Source organism: Panthera uncia (assembly GCF_023721935.1).
Source record: "Panthera uncia isolate 11264 chromosome B2 unlocalized genomic scaffold, Puncia_PCG_1.0 HiC_scaffold_24, whole genome shotgun sequence".
Lineage (NCBI taxonomy): Eukaryota > Metazoa > Chordata > Mammalia > Carnivora > Felidae > Panthera > Panthera uncia.
The window spans coordinates 75112894-75130615 of NW_026057580.1; the positions used below are offsets into that span (position 1 = coordinate 75112894).

At 45.5% G+C, this 17722-nt stretch overlaps 1 protein-coding gene across 3 annotated transcripts in view; it reads left to right on the forward strand.

The window, feature by feature from the left end:
• Positions 1 to 17722, forward strand: part of DCBLD1 (discoidin, CUB and LCCL domain containing 1) — an 88122-nt gene that overhangs the window by 57461 nt on the left and 12939 nt on the right. Inside the window, exons 9-15 of one of the 3 annotated variants that reach the window (XM_049654243.1) lie at positions 188 to 312; positions 585 to 732; positions 833 to 940; positions 3088 to 3172; positions 3408 to 3457; positions 4330 to 4449; positions 7394 to 9192. In XM_049654243.1, the coding sequence (XP_049510200.1) occupies positions 188 to 312; positions 585 to 732; positions 833 to 940; positions 3088 to 3172; positions 3408 to 3457; positions 4330 to 4449; positions 7394 to 7884 (1127 nt within the window). In that variant the 3' untranslated portion in view covers positions 7885 to 9192. Of the gene's footprint in view, positions 1 to 187; positions 313 to 584; positions 733 to 832; positions 941 to 3087; positions 3173 to 3407; positions 3458 to 4329; positions 4450 to 7393; positions 9193 to 17722 lie in introns of those variants that run through there. The other 2 variants (XM_049654244.1, XM_049654245.1) reach the window with 2 other exon arrangements.

A 17722-nucleotide genomic window follows, 5' to 3' on the forward strand; every position in this document is an offset into this window, starting at 1 on the left:
AACCTTTGTATGGTATATTGTCAGTGTGGAAACACTCATGTGTGATCAGGTTTCTAAATGCAAATAAGGAAATTTGGCTTGTAAAATGATTTGAGATTTCAAGTGAGAAAAGGAAAAGAAACCTAAGATTATAATACATGCTATATATATTTTAAAAACTAACCTGTCAATAATATTTTCTTACCAGGAATTATGACCACAGGATCCACACAGTCGAATTTCAACTTTTACGTTAAGAGTTTTGTGATGAAGTTCAAAAACAGCAACTCCAAGTGGAGGACCTATAAAGGAATTGCAAATAATAAAGAGAAGGTAAGAGAAACTTTGGAGGAAAGAACTGAGTAGGAGAGCAGGTCTCTAGCTATTCTTATCACTGCATTTCCAGAAAGCAGATTCGCAGCACCGCCTTAGGTAACTCAGCCGTGGTTGGCAAAACCTTGTAAATTCACTCTCAAGTATGTCTACAAAACTACAACAGACATAGAATCCTGGCTTTGGTGTCATATATCCAGGTATGAGTGGGTGGAGAAAGACCTAGGAACTAACTAATAGCACCTTCAGGTAAAAGTTCTTTGTTTCCACAGGTGTTTCAGGGCAACTCTAATTTTCGGGATCCAGTGAGGAATAATTTTATCCCTCCCATCGTGGCCAGATACGTGCGGGTTGTCCCCCAGACATGGCACCAGAGGATCGCCTTGAACGTGGAGCTCTTTGGTTGCCAGATTACACAAGGTAGGACTCAGGGCAAGTCAGCGAGTTACTTGATTCTGATCGTGCCCTTTCACAAATTGTTGTTACTAATGTGGTTTTTCCAATATCTCCTCTGCCTCAGATAATGATTCACTGGTGTGGCGCAAAACAAGTCCAAATACTGTTAGTTCAACTGAAAGAGAAGATGAGATCATCACAAGCTCCATCCCCTCAGAAGAAATCCCCACAGGTAGAGCAGTTTGCTGTTTCGTGCTTTCCTAAGGAGTATGACCGGACTCCATGTGATATTACAGTGACTTCAACGAAAACTTTTCTCTGTCATATCAATGTCTGAAGTCAGATGGTTCAGAGGTAGCTGGATATGTGTTAAAGGATGTATATCTGCAACTATTAATTGCAATATTGTAAGTAGAAAAAGTAGCATTTGCCCTTCAAACACTGAGTGAATGTTTTATGGAAAAATAATAGCACATGCATGAATTAGAATACCCTGGGGCGCCTGGGTGGCTCAGTCGGTTAAGCCTCCGACTTCAGCTCAGGTCACGATCTCACGGTCCGTGAGTTCGAGCCCCGCATCGGGCTCTGGGCTGATGGCTCGGAGCCTGGAGCCTGCTTCCGATTCTGTGTCTCCCTCTCTCTCTGCCCCTCCCCCGTTCATGCTCTGTCTCTCTCTGTCTCAAAAATAAATAAACGTTAAAAAAAAATTAAAAAAAAAAAAAAAGAATACCCTGCAGCCATGAAAAAGAAATGTGTTTGTAATATAGGAAGCTCTCGGAGATGTATTGACAAACTTAAAAAAAATAAGCAAGGTATAGGACAGTCTGTATAGCCTACCATGTGTGTAAAAAATGAGGAATAAAGAATGAATATATATGTATAATCATTCCGGCATCTCCAGAAGAATGTCAAGAAATATAATTTGGCTTCCTCTAGAGAAGGAACAGAGGGAGGAGGGAGGCTTTTTTATACTTTTTGAAGTTTGAACATGTAAATGTATCATCAGTTCAAGCAATAAACATTAAAAGTACATTTACTTTTTCAGAATATAAAATAATATACATATTAATTTTATAAAATTCAGTAAGATTAGAGATAAATAAGAAAATAAAAAGTCATAAATCAGCATTTGTAGATAATCACCATATCCCACTATATCCAGTCAACTATATTTATGTAAATCACCTTGAGGAAAACCTGTAATTTGTTCTGTAGCAAGTATTTTTCACTCAACATCGTATTATGATGATCTTCCAAGGTTATTAAATCGTTGCAAAACACAATTGTTAATATCTTTATAGTATTTTCTCATATGGCTATACCATCATTTAGTTAACCATTCCCCTATTGTTGGATGTTTAAATTGTTAGATTTTTCCCAAATTTCCACTCTTGTAAATAACACCAGTGTTAGTCACATAACTTTTGTTCCTTTCGAAGGTCCTTATCTCCCCCTTTCACAAACTGCACATTTCCACTCCCGATCATCCCGTTGTTTTCTTCCCAGGGATCAAAGATAAAGAAGGGTGAAGAACAAATCTTTCTCCTTTAGTTTGCCTAGTTTCTACAAACTTGGGGCCTGCTTTAGCGGCCGTTCAAGTGATTTCCTTTTTTAAAGTAGGAAGACACGGTGTTCCGTGCGGCAGAGTGGAAGTGCTGTTTGAGGTCATCAGGCTGCATTTCCTCTCAGTCCACAGCTCCAAAGCCCTGGTAACGGGAAGCATGGGGCTTCTCTTCCCTTCCCCCTCCCCAGCTGCTGTTATTGTACAAGTGCAAACGTGCCCACCATCTGGGGGAGACTGGGTACTTGAGCTCCACCCTGTGCTTAAGTCCTTCACCTCTCTGAGTAGCTCCTGTAAACCTTCCCCCTCAATTCTGATTTGGGAGTCTAATATCGTCCAAACAACAAGCTTAGAGTAAGTGTTAATCCCTGAGGACCATCAAAAATCGCCTTTTGGGGAAAAAAAATTTTTATTTTCTTTAACTTTCGCCATGATTTTATTTTATTTATTTATTTATTTTTTTAAATGTTATCTATTTTGAGAGCGGGAGAGGGAGAGAGAAAAATTCCCAAACAGGCTCTGCGCTTGTCAGCACAGAGCCCGATGCAGGCAGGGCTCGATCTCATGAACCGTGAGATCACAACCTGAGCCGAAATCAAGAGTAGATGCTTAACCGACTGAGCCACCCAGGCGCCCCTTTAGCCAGGAATTGGAAATCCTCTCTTTTTGCTGTCTGACATCAGTAAATGCCTAGCACATATTCATTTTCCCCGTGTATTAAACTGTGGAAGACCTTTCAAATCAGTGTTCAGTTTTAGATTGAGCAATTCGGTTGCACTTCCTTTCTGTTGTAATGTGTGGCTTTTCCCCCTTCTCAGGAATAAATGTCACAACTGTTGTTATTCCACTGGTGCTCCTGGCTCTGCTGGTTGCTGGAATGGGAATCTTTGCCGCCTTTAGAAAGTATGTGACTTGACATTTTTAAATTTCTCCTCTAATCATGCAACTAATTACAAAACCAAAATGTTTGCTTTTCAGATGCTCATGCATAGAAAAGCAGCATTACTTTGGCCAAGATAAAATGCTAATTTATGTGTTAAAAACAAGTTGTGTAGAGGTAGAAAGTATCAAGTATTATTTTATAAACAGTACTCCTCACTTAGAAACCTTTTCAAGTAGGATTTTTTTGTTTCTGTAGGAGGAAGAAGAAAGGAAATCCATATGGATCAGCTCAGGCCCAGAAAACAGGTTGGTTGACAGAAAACTCCACAGTTTTATTCTGTCTTCGAGAAGGGACAGGGTCTGCTGGTTAAAATTATGTGGCTCACACTTACATCGTCAAAAAATGAAGATATGCAGCCTTTAAGTTAGCAAGTCTAAAAGGAATGGAATATTGTGGCCTATCTCTTTATTTTAATGGAGAGTTCTCATGGCCAGTGACCTTTACTTTTGTTCAGCATTATCCCATCACAACATTCTTTTTTTTTTTTTTTTGGCCACTGGAGTTTAAGCCACCACACTGCTTGTCATCCGGGAGAAGTTATAAAAGCTGCATCTGTGAACTGAACTTTGTCCGGTACTGCTCTGCATCTCCAGGCTTCCACTGTATTTTCCACTCCGGGAGAGCGAAGGAAGAACCGGGCAGGGTTCGTGTTCAGGTTTCAGAGAATCCTTAGGACACAGGGTACCCCAAGCAATGAGTCAGCTGTAGTCCAGAGAGGGCAGCAGGGCAGGACCCCTCAGAATCTCAGGGGCAGCTTGGGACCCCACCTGCACAGGGTCTCAGCAGCCAGCTGTGTTGACTCCTCTGAGACATGAATGCTGTATCTGTGTAGATTACGGAAAACCATGCCCAGGTGGTGTAACAGAGGCATAATCTGGGACCTGCCCTGGTGGCAACCCAGATACAAGTGGAAAACATGCATGGAACAGTGTTTGCTGTTGTCCTAACAACCTCAGCATGCTGTTTCCCTACACATAATCTGGGAGCCATGCCACACACTCATCACGGTCAGCCGGCAAAAGGCGGCCTGACGTCCAGCCCATCGAGGAACACGTCAGAGACTATGTGCGTTACACTTCTGAGATAACATGTTGGTTTCGTGTTATCTTTATTCCAGACTGTTGGAAGCAGATCAAGTATCCCTTTGCCAGACACCAGTCGGCTGAGTTTACCATCAGCTATGATAATGAAAAGGAGGTGACACAAAAGTTAGATCTCATCACAAGTGATATGGCAGGTACGTGTCAGGCCTCTGTGACGGTGTTACGAGGCAGCAAGTGCTGCCCATGGGAGTGAGGAGACCAGGAGGGAAATATGACTAAAACCTGGTGTGGAGATGGGGCCCAAGGAATCAGCAATGTGTACGGTCCTCTCTTTCCTCTGCAAAGTGTTACAAATGAACACTGAGAGAGCTACAGCATAGCTATAGCAAAGGCCCTGAGGGACCACGAAAATCTGGAAGCCCTTAAATAATCTGTTGCTAAGATTTTGGTTAAGTCACTAAGGAAGGGAGACTGGAAAGATGAATTAAGCCCAGTTCCTGCCCTTGAGAAAAGAGGAGACAGGAGATGAAAGAACGTGTCCAGTGTCCAAAAGACCTCTGTGTTCCTGATAAGCCATCACTGAGGGTCAGGCTTCTCAAACTGTCTGTGGAGAGGGATCCATTTTTTGCCTTTGAAAAAATTATTTCTAATCTGTCAGAAACCACTGCTTTTGTAAAATACAATGCAGTTGACCCTTGAACAACAAGGGGTTTAAGGATGCCCACCCCCTGCACAAAAATCCATGTATAACTTGACTCCCCCAAAGCTTAACTACTAACAGCCTATTGCTGACCAAAACAACCACTGTTGCCTCCACCCTTACCAGTAACATAAACAGTGGGTTGACACACATTTTGCATGTGATTTGCATTATACATTATATTCTTACAATAAAGTAAGTTAGAGAAAATGTTACTAAGAAAATCCTAAGGAAGAGGGCCACTTGGGTGGCTCAGTCAGTTGAGTGTCTGACTCTTGATTTCAGCTTAGGTCATGACCTCCCGATTCATGGGATCCAGCCATGAGTTGGGCTCTGTGCTGACAGCACGGAGCCTGCTTGGGATTCTCTATCTCCCTCTCTCTCTTTCTGCCCCGCCCCTGCCTGCATGCATACGTGCACATGCTCTCTTTCACTCTCTCTCAACATAAAGAAAAAAGAAAATCACAGGAAGGAGAAAAATAGGTTTCCAGTACTATATACTATATTGAAAAAAACTCACCTATAAGTGGACACACACCGTTCCACCCCTTTGTTTAAGGGTCAGTTGTATAAAGTGGAAGTAATGACATTTTATTTTTTGTTTTTATTTTTTTTTAATTTTTTTTTTAACGTTTATTTATTTTTGAGACAGAGAGAGACAGAACATGAACGGGGGAGGGGCGGAGAGAGGGAGACACAGAATCGGAAGCAGGCTCCAGGCTCTGAGCCATCAGCCCAGAGCCCGATGCGGGGCTCGAACTCACCGACCGTGAGATCATGACCTGAGCTGAAGTCGGACGCTTAACCGACTGAGCCACCCAGGCACCCCAGTAATGACATTTTAAAAAAGACATACAAAATACAAAGCTCTAATTCTTTTATTAGATTCAACGGACATAAGTATACTCTCTCAAGCTGCTGGGAGTTGCTAAACACTTGCTCTCAATTTGTGTGCTTGTCTTTTTGCAGACCTGTCTCGGTTCTCAGATACATAGGCATCTGTGGACCACACTCTGGGTCGCCCCACTTAGCTTCTCATGACCCAGAGTGCATTCTGAGGACCAGAAGCATCAGGGAACTTGCTAGAAGTGTGGGCTTTCAGGCCATGCCCCAGGCCTACTGACCCAGAAGTTCATGAATATATCAAAGTCAGAAAGCTACCAGTGGAAAGGTTGCTTGAGCTACTGCAGAACAAAGAGCATCTCTCCACCCAAAATCCATCCTCTTAATTCCTTTCCTGCTGACAGTCTAGTGCTGCCTTGCAGACAAAACAGGGGAGAAAAGGCCCCCATGTCTATCCTTTTCTTCCTTTCTTTTTTCTTTAGCTTCTGGTGCAGCATGCCCTCCTTCCCCACTGTGTGGTCCTTCTCCAACACCTTGACTGTGTAAGGCCCCCCTAGGGTCTCGCTCTTGCCCTCACTCAGCCACAGTCTCTCTCCTCAGTAGCTGCACCCACCCTGCTCCAGAGCTCCCAAGAGAGAGCCCTTCTTTGCACTTTGTCTGCTAAGCCCAGACTTCCCTCCCTGTCCCTGAGAAGTCATTCTCACCTGCTAGACACCTCTGCCTGTCAGTGTCACCAGTTCCTCAGTGTGTCCAAAATTGAACCTGTTGTTCCTAACCCTCCCCAAGAACGCTCCATATGTTTCCTCTCCCAAGTGGCTTCCGGACTGTGAATCCCAGGCTTCTGGGCTTAACATCCGGGAAGGGGCCTTGGTTCCCCTCTAGCCTCATGACTGACATCGTTGGTAATAACTTTCTCTGATTCCTGTCTCCAAAGTGTGACCTTTCCAAGGCTGCTGCCAGACCCCTAGTGTGTGACTGCTTGATTTTGTTTGTTTCTCATTTTTCCATCTTTACTTTTTTTTTTTAAGTTTATTGGCGGGGGGGGGCGGGGGGGGGTGGACTGGGGAGGGACAGAGAGAGGGAGAGAGAATTGCAAGCAGGCCCAGGGCTGTCTACGCAGAACCCCACTGGTGGGCTCTATCTCTCCAAAGATGAGATCATGACCAGAGCAGAAATCAAGAGTCCAAGCTACACCCACTGAGCCACCCAGGCGCCCCTCTTTCCAGGTTATTTAATCACTGTTGCCTTTTCTCACAGCAACCACCCCCCCCCCCCAAAATTTGGCATTTCAAGGGCCAGTTTAAGAGCTCCAGGAGGTATTTCCCCTCTCATTCCCTAGGTGTGGGGAAGCGTAATCTCTGTCTTCTCCGGGTTCTAGTGACCCACCGAGGCTTCCTAAAGCAGCAGTATGGTTGCGCAAGTCCGTGTGTGTGCCATGTACGTCTTTCCCATTCTCGGGCTTTCTCATCCTGCCTGCTACCCGTTAGGCGCTCAGCCGAGTTGGTTCCGCAGAGCACCTCCGTCTGCAAACAACCGGCTTGCCCTCGCATCCGTGTGACACACACGTGGTGTGTCTCCTGCGCTTTTGATTGCAGATTACCAGCCTCCGCTCATGATTGGCACCGGGACGGTGGCGAGGAAGGGCTCCACCTTCCGTCCCATGGACACCGAGGAGGAGACCCCGCCTAGCGCCGAAGCCTGCGGCCACTACGACCGCCCCCTGCTGGCCGGCCGCCACGAGTACGCCCTGCCCTTGACCAACCCCGAGCCCGAGTACGCCACGCCCATCGTAGAGCGCCACGCGGCGCGCGCGCACACCTTCTCCGGCTACAGGGTGCCCGGGCCCCGGCCGGCGCACACGCACTCGCTGTCTTCCGGCGGCGCGCCCTACCAGAGGCCGCCTCACCCCGCGCCCGCAGCCGCACGCCCGGGCTACGATCGGCCCACGGCCGGCGGCCAGGCCGCGGACCGCGCCCACCCCGACTACCAGGAGCCGCGGGCAAAGCCAGCCGCCAGCGCCGCCTACGCGGCCCCCAGAGACTGCCTCCGACCCCTCAGCCCCACGGCCATGACCGCTCTTTTGTGAGCACACTGTGAAAGCAACCTGCTGCGGTACCGAGCGGCGGGCTGTGTGCGGCCCTGGAAGAGGGGAGATGTTCAAGTGCGCGTGTGTGAGCGTGTGTGTGAGCGTGTGTGTGTGTGTGTGTGTGTGTGTGTGAGTGATTTCATAGGATCCTGCGGTGGAGTCCGAGGGACCACCTCTCCTACTGTTTACAAAGTGGTGCATCTGGTGTTGTTCTGACCCTTAGGGCAGGGATCTGTTGGTTTTTGTTGGGCTAGAAAAATGAAAATTTCCAGATAGCATTTTCATTTGTCTGTGATATTGAGCTGCTTTGGTATAAAATGTGCAATCTGTACAGAGTTGTATTTAACATGAATTAAAGTAACTTAAGTTCGCTTTATCAGAGTTTTAGTTCTGCACAGTGGTTAAGTGGGAGAATGCAGCTGTTGCGAAATCGTATATAATAGTATGTTCACTTTTTAAGTATATTTTATCCGATACTGTGTTAGCAGCAGGTCTGTTTAAACTGAATTTTGTTATTGTGGCTCATTTCCTCTCCTTTGGTGACTAGAACTAAAAGCATTGCTAACATTCTTCCGGAAGGAATGAAATTACTTGAAGCATGAGAAGCGCACCAGGGTGGTGGTTAGCAATTAGGATTGTAGATTAAAACGGAACACAACACAGCCACCTCAGCAGCTGCCTGTTCCTTAGACTCCACTTCAGATGGGACTTGTGGAGGCCAGTAGGGGCGCGCTAGGAGCAGGAGGTCTCTGTGGCCCCCAGGGGGCCTCCCTGCCCAAGTGGGACAAAGGCCAGGTCCCACTTTGCCTCTTCCTCACCTCAGGCCTAGCAGATACTGTGCAGCTTTCACGTGCAAATCCACCTCTTGAAACTCTGCAAAGCCAAGTGCTGAGACCTAACAGCAACCAAAACTGCTCTCCCCACAAACTGAACGAAGGCAGCACAGCGATTGTAGTCGGAATTACTGTGACAGATGCTTTTGTACCTCAGATCGAAAATACGGCTGAGGTCAGATGCCCACACTTTTCATGACTTTCTTTAGAAACAGCACATTGTACTCTGAAGCACAAAGTTATTTAAAGTGTGTTCTTACGGAAGTGACAAAGGCAAAATCCGCGTCGAGCTTTTCTACTGAGATGGTTGGGAAGTGAACTGATTTTGTAAGAAACCGTGTTTCCCTTGAGTGTGTGTCTCTAATTCCAGATTAGTCCGGACCTCAGCTGTACCTCATGTTCAGTGCTTTTTGTCTGTTTGCTTTGGGTTCCCTGGGGCAGGGGGGGAGTTGACCTCTTTTGCCAAAGAGGAAAGTGTGTGCTTAACAAAATGTGGACCAAAAAAATCCTTGACCTAAAAAACGTATTATAATCCTATTTGTATGACTATGACTCTCTGTGAAAGTATAAATATTAAAATAGTGAGGGTGCTGGAAGTTCACAGCAGACTTTTTGGTTATTTTAGGGGATAAACCGTTTACTTCGTGGAGTTTACATGGTTTTATATGCATACTAAGTGTAAAAATAAACTATGCCAAATCACAGAGCCCTGCCCCTTATTGGTGCCCTGCCTGCCAGGCTATTGAAGGCATTTGAGAGGCTCAGCCTCCACAAAAGAGCAAGTGGTACGGTGGAAAAGAGGCTGGGTTTGGAGTCAGGTAGATCTTGGTTCCAGGCCCTGATCTGCCACGATAGCGGAGTTATTTTGGAAATAAGTGAAGCCCGACCAAACCAGCAGAGTCTGTTCAAGCTTGCTATAGCAGGGGAGTCGACCACCATCACTTGCCTTTTGGCCGAGAGAGACTGAAAGGCAGCAGAGGGGGGTGCAAAGCTTTATCATGGAAAAGAAAGGAGGGAGGCTGATGACCTAGGGAAGCTGTTGGATGGATTAACTAGATCATTGGTCAGGGATGCGTATTTGGCTTTCTCGGGTTGGCCCTAAGTTGGAAGTGGGGACAGAAATTATGGAGGCTGACAGCTATTAATCAAATCTTAGTGATCCGGGGTTGATCTAGGCATTATTGCTTGGCTTCCTGGATTGTTAACTAGAAGTAGCGGTCTGACCTCCTACAAGTCTGACTTAACAGCAAGACTGGCTTTCTGGGCTGGTTACTGTGGATAAAATGGGTTGCTTTTCTGCACTTAACGGCTGTGGGTTGTGAGTCAGAGTTCAGTTTTTCTTTACCCATTTGTATATTCAGTCTGTTCCGTATAACCCTTGGCTTCAGTTTCCTCGTGTGTAAAAATATTAATGCGGGGCACCTGGGTGGCTCAGTAAGTTATGTGTCTGACTTCGGCTCAGGTCATGATTTCATGGTTCATGAGTTCGAGCCCTGCATCGGGCTCTGCACCGACAGTGTGGAGCCTGCTTGGGATTCTCCCTCCCTCCCTCCCTCCCTCTCTCTCTCTCTCAAATATATAAAACAAATGTTATTGAAGACTTACAAGTAAGAATTAATTGGGACATTTATCAAAGTGTTTGTTCTACGTGTAGGCCATTTTTCTAATCCAGGCTCTCAGCGGGCTGCATATAGCCTTCTAACATTAAAATATTAGTCCATAAGAATAGAATTCTTTACATTTCCCTCCCTCACACTTCTTCCCTGTACTCGTGATCTAATCACAACAGAAAGAGAACGGGACTTTGTTTTGGGACAGCACTTCCTCCGGGTGGCCTTACTGTGTAGACCGGGTGGGTTGAGTGGAAAGGTCTGATAAAAACCCTACACTGCCCACCTTAAACTAGATAAGAGGAGGAAAATAGTATGCCTTTCTTTTTCAGTGTTTTGCAACATTGGCACATGTGATAAGGTGAGAATGAGATCATTCTAATTGTCTGGTGTCTTCTATGTTATCAAATCCTACTGGGAGGCAAAGATTGCATTCTATCATGTACAGTTGTGGCTGCAACACATCTCCAACAAACAAGACGACACAGACCACAGAAGCTGCTGAAACTTTCCTCTGGGCTTTATTACGATCGAAACTTTCATTAATATTTATAACCAGCCTAGAAAACCTCTAGACAGAACGTGAGAGATTGTTCTGTGTTTATTACACTTGCTCTCAAATCTTAGAAAATGCAATCACAGTTATAGACACAACTATAGACACCATGAATAGCCTTTTGTAAGTATATTGCTGTAAGGCTTTCTATAAATACATCAGTTCAGTAGCCCAAGTGTAGGCACCACGTTGGCCTCACTTTTCTCAAAACACCTCGCTTTCATTCATTCATGCACCAAACAGTTCCCAGGATTCACCCTGTACTTACTTGAAAGAGCGTGTACTCGAGACAGCATACCTAAGCTCGCTGCAACCTTGGGACAATGGAGTGCGCTAATGGGAAGCTAGGATTGAATACAATCCTGCTAGTGGTCTTCGCTGCAAACAGCCCAGCCCAGCCCCTCACCCAGCGCTCTCCCTGCACCCACACTACTGTGCGCACCGCCAGCCCCCAGATCTCTCCTCTCCCACTCTACAGGTCTCTTTCCCAGCCTCCCGGTTCTACAAATAAATTCCCCTCGCGGCTTTAAAGATGTCTGCTCTGTTTCTTGGTATTCTGCGGTCTTAACTACTATGTGTTCAACTGTGAATTCTGTGAATTCATTTGTATTCACGTTACTTGGGACTCCTGCGTCTTGAATGCTAGGATTCGTCTTTCTCAACCATGACAAATTCTCAGCTATCCTGTTTGCCTCTGCTGTTTTCTTTTCTCACTCCTGGAACTCCTATTGGATTCATTGGACCTTCTCATCCCATCCCCCCAGGTCTCTTAGCCCCTCTTCTTTTCCGGCTCTTTGTCTTCTGTGCTGCGTTCTGGGTCAGTTCCTTAGGTACAATATGGCATAGTGGTTGGGTGCACAGACTTGGGATTGCCTGGACAAGGAGCCATAGTCTCTCGGTGCCTGTTTCCATGCTTGTTATGTGGGGAGAAAATACTATCCACCTGCCCATGCCTGCTGTGAAGATTAAACGAAGATTCTCAAGCATCGCGTGGCCCACATGAAACACTGTGTAAGATTCCACGTTATATTCCAGTTTACTAATTCCTTCTCCTGCTATCTAATCTGCTTCATTTAGCCATTGCGGTTTTAATTTCAATTTTTAAAAAATTTCTGTTGATTCTTTTTCAAATATGCCTTTTTTTTAAAACACTTGCGGTATTTTCTTGGGCTTTGATTCCTTCGTTTAATCATTTGAAACATACTAATTTCATATCCTCTTTCTGATTGTCTTGTTTCCTTCATCTCTGAGTAAGAGCCACAGTGTACGATGATTTATAAGGCTCGGTCAGTGCCGTGCAGAACTTTCATAATGAAGGAAACATTCTCTGAGTCGTTCAGTGTGGTTCTCGTTAACTACACATGGCCATCGAGCACTTGAATGTGGCTGGACTGAGTGAGGAAGACATTTTTGGTTTCCTTGAACTTCAGTTTATTTGAATGTAAATAGCCGCATGTGGCTACCGGCTGCTGTATTGGACAGGACACGTCTGTGACGTGCACCCCCCCACCCCATCATGTTGCCACCCGTCAGACCTTATCTCCTACTTCTTTGTTCGCCCCACTCCAGCCACACAGGCCTCTTAGCTGTCACTGGAACATACCAGGGACACACCAGTCCTGAAACCTTTGCATGTGCTGCTCTCTCTTCCTGGAAAGCTCTTCCCCCAGATATCTGCATGCATTCACTTCCTGCTAGTCTGCACTCAGACATAATCTCCATGGGGTCCTCTTCCCCCCCCCCCCCCCGTGTAAAAACTACAGAGTTCTCCCCCGCACAGTTCCTATCTCCCTTCCTGCTTTACTTTTCTTCCGAACATTTATCGCTGTCTAACACAGTGCACATTTGTGTTTATTGTTCTCAGTCTCCTGCACCAGGTGATATCCCGTGAGGGACAGGAGTTTTGTTTTGTTCCCTGCAAGTCCCCAGCACCTAGAACAGTGCCCGATAAATATTTGCTCAATGAACGAATGAGAATTCTTGAGGCTCTGTCCTGTTGTTCCTACTGATCTCGTTCATGATGGTTTCTGTCTTTGGTTTCACGTTTCTTCTTGTGACCCTTCCCGTAGCAGGGCTTTTTCCTCCTTGTGAAAAACCTCATGATACTGTCCTGGCTGGGTGGTTTTGCATCTCTGGCAGGTACACCGGGTGGGGCTGCCAGATAAAATACAGGATATCCAGTTAAATTTGAATTTCAGAGAAACAACAAACAATTTTTTAGTGTATGTTCTGTGTAATATTTGGGGCATATGTATACTAAAAATTATTCATGTCCTGTACTTAAAACAATTTTTTTTAACGTTTATTTTTGAGAAAGAAAGAGTGCGGGCAAGGGAGGGGCAGAGAGAGGAGACACAGAATCCGAAGCAGGCTCCCGGCTCCAGCCCCCTACGCGGGGCTCGAACCCAGGAACCATGAGATTATAACCTGAGCCAAAGTCGGACGCTTAACCGACTGAACCACCCAGGTGCCCCACGTGTCCTGTATTCTTATTTGCTAAATCTGCCAACACTAACACCAGGAATATCAACCCTGCACCAGTTTTTAGTTTAACTTTTGGGTTGGTGGTTCCTAGACTGTGCCAAAAACTTAGACCCAAACCTGTGTGAGGCACAGGCCCTGGGTTTTAGTCTCTCAGAGTAGACTTCCTTGTCCTCCAGGGCCATTCATCCTTTGTTGTCTGTTTTATCGGGCAGATTTTTTTAGGTTCACCCTTTCACTGTTCCAACTCCTGTCATGCCTAACCCCAAATCTTGTCTGCTATCCCTTCAAGGAGGTTAAATAGCACCTGACTGACCAAAAACCTCCCACCATCTGGGGATGTCCAGAGCCTCCACTCCAGTGTTTGTCACTCTGTTTTAAAGTTTCTTCTCTGAGTAATTCCCTTCTTTCTTTTCCTTTTTTTCCCTTCCTTCCTTCCTTTCTTCCTTCCTCCCTCCCTTCCTTCCTTTCTTCCTTCCAGGTTTATTTATTTTGAGAGAGAGAGAAAAAGCATGAGTGGGGGAGGGGCAGAAACAGAGAGAGAGAGAGAGAGAGAGAGAGAGAGAATCCCCAGCAGGCTCCGCACTGTCAGCTCAGAGCCCAGTGTGGGGCTCGAACTCAGGCACCGTGAGATCATGACCTGTGCCGAAATCAAGAGTTGGCCGCTTAACCAACCGAGCCATCCAAGGCAGCGTCCCCATATTTTTAAAAATTAGCTGGACCTTCTAGAGAATTTTGGTTTTCTTTTCTCTAACATCCCTAGGAACTTATAGACAGGTTTTCATCTCATCTTGCTTGGAATGATGCCTCTCCAACAGGTAGGGAATACCATGTTTATTTCAAACAGTACAGGATTTAGAACTCAGGTCTAACCTGGGATTTAATCTTTTTAACCACATGATTTCAAGCGCATTTTTGGTGCTCTGTTGAACAAGCCCATTAGTGAGGTGGCTGTAATGCTATGGTGGCCTACGTATGCAAACCAAAGTCTAAACCTGTAAGTGTCCCAAGGTTTCAAAATCAAATGCTAAGGACAACCGGTGACGAGCAGCCAACTAAGATTTAAGCTACAGCCAATGAAATAATGTCCTTTCTTTGCTCCCACACGTCCTCTCGGTCTTTCCCCTGGTTTCTTTGGTGGAGCGCTCCTAAGCACTCCTGGTTTGGCACCCCCCCCCCCCCGACCAGCAGCTAGAAATGATCAAACTTAAAATTTTTAGTGGGGCCCCAGTTCACCTCTTAACATTTGTGATTTCTGAACCCACTTCTTAATCCCAAAGTAGAAATGATGACACAAGGGCTGCAGGGAAGACTAATTTATGTCGGTCTTTTGCGTACAGCAGGTGATCAATACCTATTAACTCCTTTCTCCCCACCCAATTTGAAGCCTAAATGCCCTCCGACACCATTTCCCTTAGAGTCCTTTTCAAGCGGAGGTCACCTTGTCTCCTCAACAGTTGGCTGCACTCGCTGTGGCCAGGGGGCATTACATGCCTTCCTCTGACACCCACTTCCTATCCATTCACCCTCTCTCTCCGGCGTGCAAAATCCTCTCCCTTTGTGACACCCATGCCCTCCAGCTCTGCCACCTTCTTCCCTACCCCCCCCCCCCCCCCCCCCCCCCCCCCCGCTGTGGCATCTAATATCTTCCAAACCAGGTGCCCCATTCACTGAGGACTTTTGCCTCGCTCACGGTCTTCCCCGCTCCTTCCCTATAGTCACACTGAGAGGTCAGTGTCCAGCATGGTCACTTGCATGGTTTTCTGACGTCTCCTCTAGTAACCTCCACTCCATTGAAACTACCTCCACACATGTCCACACTCTTGTTGTCGGATCTGAACTCTTACTAATTCTGTCTGCCCCAAATCTCCTATTCTTCGGATTCCTCACCTTTCCTCCTACTTATTCGTGGACCTCATGAAGATATTGGATGCCCAGATATCATTTGCCTCTGGTTGTTAAACTTTTTTTTAATATTTATTTTTGAGAGAGAGAGAACATAAGTAGGGGAGGGGCAGAGAGAAAGGGAGACAGAGGATCCAAAGTGGGCTCTGTGCTGACAGCAGAGAGCCCAGCCCGATGAGGGGCTCGAACTCACAAACTTGAGATTGTGACCTGAGCCGAAGTCAGACGCTCAACTGACTGAGCCACCCAGGCGCCCCTGGTTGTTAAACTTTTTAAGTTGCATTTCCTTTCCATCCGTCACTTGAACTGTTCTGTCTTAGCATTTTCACTCTGTTGTCTTCCCAGAAACCCCAATCCTTCAGGACCCCTCAACATACCATCCCCACATGTCCACAGCAGCAGGAAAAGATTCGCACGGACTCTTACCAACTCCCAGTTTCCTCAACCTTATCCAACTGATCTTTGATCCGCTTCTTTTCCCATCCCCCTCAGCAACTGTTCCAAAGCAGTGCCACTCTCCGCACCTTCCCCTTACTGAGGCCTCGCCACGCTCCTTCACCTAGTGCCCATTAAAATCTGATCCTATAACTGCCTCTCCATCCCTCTTCCAACAGAAAACTGCGTCCAATCCAGTCCTTTTCTTCTCCCCTCCGTGTCCACGGGAAAGGCGTTCAAAACCTTCACCGGTGACCTAATCCCCATTGCCTTCTCCCTCACCTCAGACTTTGCTCCAGTTATCTATCCCCCTTTCCCTTGTCTTCATCTTCTCCCTCTCAACCGATGACTTCCTCTTGGCCTATAAACTTGTTCAAATCTCTCTCAAGTGTAAAGCATTCTCCCTTAACATCCCAAGCCCATTTCATTACCTGTCCCCTTTCTTCCCAGAATGATCTCTTTGACTTAGAATTTGCATGTGTCTCAGCTTCATTTATTCTTCATCTGATGTAATCGTTGGTCACACACGGCTATACACTGGTTATATGTCCAAAACGTAGTAATCTTGTCCATTTGTCCAAGGCTTCTTTTGCATCCCTTCGGGGCATTTTAAATGGTTCTCATGTAAGTACTGCACACTTTTTGTTTAAATTATGTTCAGGTGATTTTTGTTGTCGTTACCATCGTGAATGGTAGCACGCCCCTCCTTTTATAGATCGAAGACCAATATGGCTTTAGAGGGGGAAAGTATGAATTCTGGAACTGGACTGCCTGCGTTCAAATTCTGCTGTAGTTATGTGACCAAGAAAGCATTATTTTACCTGTCTCTGACTCCATATCCTTATTTCTAAATGGAGATGGTAATAGAATATACCCCCATGGAGTTGTGAAGATTACACTGGTTCTTACATGTAAAACCCTGAAAACAGTGCCTGACCCATAGTAGGCACCATGTTGGTATTAGCTATTGTATATATATGGGTATTTTTTTTATTAAAAATACCTTAAATTATTTTTTCTTCCTCTGATATTTTTTAACATTAAAAAAATTTTTTTTCATAGTGCGAGCAGGGGAGAGGGGCAGAGAGACAGAGAGAGAGAGAGAGAGAGAGAGAGAGAATCTCAAGCAGGCTCCATGCTCAGCACAAAGCCCGACACAGGGCTCCATCCCACGACCCTGGGATCGTGACCTGAGCCGAAATCAAGAGTCAGATGCTCAACCAACTGAGCCACCCAGGTGTCCCATGATTTCTGCTTATATTCTCCTTTACTAAATTTCCTTGTTTCCAGTAGTATTTAGCTAATGCTCTTTGTTTTTCTGGGAATGTGATCACATCTGCCAATAGGGTTATTGCAGCCTCCTTTACAACATGACATGTACACTTAGTTCCATTGGCAATACCTCCCCTACCACGATATTCAATGCTTCTAGTATCTCCCTACTCGGTATGATGCTGGCTTAGAGGTAGTAATAGATGATGTTGAGGTGTATATTAAAAATGCATCCATTCATTCCTTTTTTTCCTCACCAAGAATTCGTGTTGGATTTTTATCAATGACTTTTCGGCATCTATGGAATTGGAAGCAAATGATTTTCTTGCCTAGAATCCCTTTCTAGATGCAGCCACATGATTAATTATATCATTGGATGTCCTACATAGTTATGGCATGTGTGTCTATGCTGAATTCACATCGGTAACATTTTATTTAGGATTTTTACATGAATGTTCTTTTGAGAGATGGGTCTTCTCATTTTCTTTGTATCAAGCTTTATCGGGTTTTATTAGCTTGACAAAAACAATTTCATTTTCTTCTTTTAGGTTCTTCTCTTGCTAGGCACTGAAATTATCTGCTCTTCAAACATTTGGTAGCATTGCCCCATGAAACCATATATTTGTGGTACTGGGGGGGAGGCAAGCACTGACAATTTTTTCCACGGAGATCTGTTTAGATTTTAAAACTTCAGTTTTGGAGAATGATAAATCACACTATCTTAGAAAAATTTTCAAATTTGTTCA